This window comes from Pundamilia nyererei, unplaced genomic scaffold (genome assembly GCF_000239375.1).
Source record: "Pundamilia nyererei isolate P.nyererei 1_Seehausen unplaced genomic scaffold, PunNye1.0 scaffold00028, whole genome shotgun sequence".
NCBI classification, from domain to species: domain Eukaryota; kingdom Metazoa; phylum Chordata; class Actinopteri; order Cichliformes; family Cichlidae; genus Pundamilia; species Pundamilia nyererei.
Genome location: NW_005187429.1, coordinates 1,298,769 through 1,301,535, shown reverse-complemented (window position 1 = coordinate 1,301,535; position 2,767 = coordinate 1,298,769). Strand labels below are relative to the sequence as shown.

General features: G+C 40.3%; 1 protein-coding gene across 1 annotated transcript in view; it reads left to right on the top strand.

Moving 5' to 3' along the window:
* Positions 1-2,767, top strand: part of clasp2 (cytoplasmic linker associated protein 2) — a 72,311-nt gene that overhangs the window by 20,948 nt on the left and 48,596 nt on the right. Inside the window, exons 3-4 of the mRNA XM_013909615.1 lie at positions 511-614; positions 1,150-1,241. Coding sequence (XP_013765069.1) covers positions 511-614; positions 1,150-1,241 — 196 coding nt within the window. The remainder of the gene's footprint in view (positions 1-510; positions 615-1,149; positions 1,242-2,767) is intronic.

The window sequence follows — 2,767 nt, the reverse complement described above, 5'->3', positions numbered from 1 at the left end:
CCCCCCCACAGACCTGATAGGCTTGGGGAAAGGGACTAATAATTATTAGCAAAAAAACAATTTCAGAGTACAGATGTACAAAGATTATTATTCCTAAATTGGGAGAATTGGAGTAACTTGCAGTTCTCATAGCTTGGTTTTCCAGCATTGAAAGGGCTTTCTTTTGTCACTGCATTACATCAGCCTCTCTGACACCGGGGCATTTGACATTATTTTAGCCATGGTCCATTTCCCATTTGCTGCCCTCTCATTCCCCTTTTCTAGTCAAAGCTACGGTGTTGATGGTTGTATTACTTAAGCTTTCTTTCCTTTTTTCCCCTTTTTTATCAGACACACTCATATGATATTAAGCATGAACATTCAACTTTGTACAGCAATGTTTTTTTTGTTTGTCTTAAATATCTTTGGCTTTTAAATCTTGTAGAGTTTCGGTGTCATGTGCGGCATGCACAGTGAACTGTTTTTCATAGACTCTTACTCACCACCCACTCCCTTTCTCTGTGTGTGTAGTGTTGCCGGCCCTGGTGGACAGGCTGGGTGATGGCAAGGACCAGGTCAGGGAGAACAGCCAAGCCCTCATCCTTCGCTGCATGGAACAGACTGCCTCACCAATGGTGAGACACACACACACACACACACACACACACACACACACACACACACACACACACACACACACACAAATCATTGCCTAAACAGGTAAATCCTCCAGTGTACCACATGTAAGATGAAGACAGTTTTGTCAAATGTCATTTAAATTTTATACAAGACATGTATATTGAGTTGTACTTATTCTAGAAAAAGTTATTCTAAAAATGTGACACAGCAGAGAAAAAAATACAGGCAAATTAAAGCCACCTCCATATTAGTAATGCATTAAAAAAAACTACAGAGGGCCTGCACTCTACCTATCCACCCCCTCTTGTGGATATTGGAGGAATTACACAAGTTACTCCATAATGCTTTGTTTTATTTACACATGCCTCACGTGCTCATCTCCATAGATTGTGCCCTCTTCTGTACTCCATAAACTGCTCATCCAATGATGAGTTGATGATGATGATGACCTACTGACACCCCTTCTTTTTCTTTTTTTTTTCTCTCTTACTCTTGCTCACACTTTTATCCTTCTTGTTCTCCTTCATGCAGTATGTTTGGGAAAGGCTGCTTCCTGGTTTAAAGCACAAGAACTTCCGCTCTCGAGAAGGAATCTGCCTCTGTCTCAGTGCCACGCTCAACATGTGAGTAACTTCTCCTTTATCTGTAATGCTCCCAGAATGAAATGGCAAGTTTATTAAGCATAGGCAATGTTTTTTGTTCTCTGTGTGTTAAATCTCATATTTTTATCCTTAAGTAAGTTCATAATGTGGTGGATAATATAACACAGATTATGCAATCCTACGCTGCTTTCAAGCTCTGTTAGTAAGTGTTTGGCTCAGTGAGGGCTGCACAGAGCTATTACCACCACCTTCCATGACCTATTTTGTTTGCTCAAGGAGCACACATGTTCCGACTTTCCAGGATTAATCCTCTTAACTGTTTGTGTGACTCTGAGGTGGTGCACATTTCTTCCCATTTCCCCACCTACCACTAGCTTGTCACTATTCAAAATATGTTATGAGACTAGAGCAGGATGCAGTTTTAAAGACAAAATATCAGTTACTAAAATTGAGTTGTTTACAAACTCTTTTTAAGTGTGGCTTGTTTGGGGTATAGTCGTCACCCCTCCAGGCGGACGGGTGGCATGGATAGCTAAGTTTGTGAATGCAATGACTTGACAACAAGGTCACATAGATGTTTCAAACATAAACAATATGTGCATTTACTAAAAATCTCAGAAGAGTTTCAATCCCGGTGACCTTGACCTCAAGGTCAGAGGTCAGGTTTTTTGACAATATTGTCACTGCAGTAAATGAGAAGAAAGCAACATAGGAATTTGAAATTTGCTGGGAGGCAGAGGGGTAAAAAATGACCTTTTAAAAAAAAAAAACAAAAGCAAAAAAATAACATTGCTCAGTCTTTTATCTCTTGCATTTCTACTGTTTTCAAATAAATATGGGTTTTAACCTTTTTGATTTCATTGCAATTGGTTTTTATTCAGATTTGGGCAGTAAGGTGTTGGACGGCAGGTTGTAGTTACGACAGGTTGTGTGTGTAGGACTACAGGGACACTTCTGTCTGTACAGGTACTTGTTTGTTGCTGCTTGTTCTCAGCAGTCGAGATCTGTGTGGTTTGGCCTTTACTCTGTTTTCCACCTTGAGCTCACCCACACACAGAGCAAATTTAGACTATTAGAATTGCTGTGCTAATTTTAGCATCTTTTTGCTAATGGAAGGTGACACTGTTGTGCTAAATGCTAAGCTGCTATGTAATAGATACACTGAGCATGTGTGCTTTACGTACCCGGGCATCCATAATGAGTGAGTAGAATGAGTAAAACATGGCATAGAAATGGGCTGCTTCTGGGTTTTCACTTATTTCTATTTTTTGTTAAGTACACAGTGAACATACAGACAGGTTAAAAGTTTAAAACCTGAGCTCTTTACTTCTAGGGTGAGTGGATCAGGTGGGTCTGTTGTGCATGGAGGGTGTGGTTTTGGTCCACTTGTCCTCTTAGAGGACTGGGTCAATGTAAATAATTAAGACGTTATTGCAGCTTTTATTTTCATCTTATTAGGAGTGCTCTCTGGTGCTCCAGCCCATCAGTGGAGTTTCAGAGAGTTGTGAAAACACCAACAGTGCATGGTATTGCAGTTAGTGCTCTGA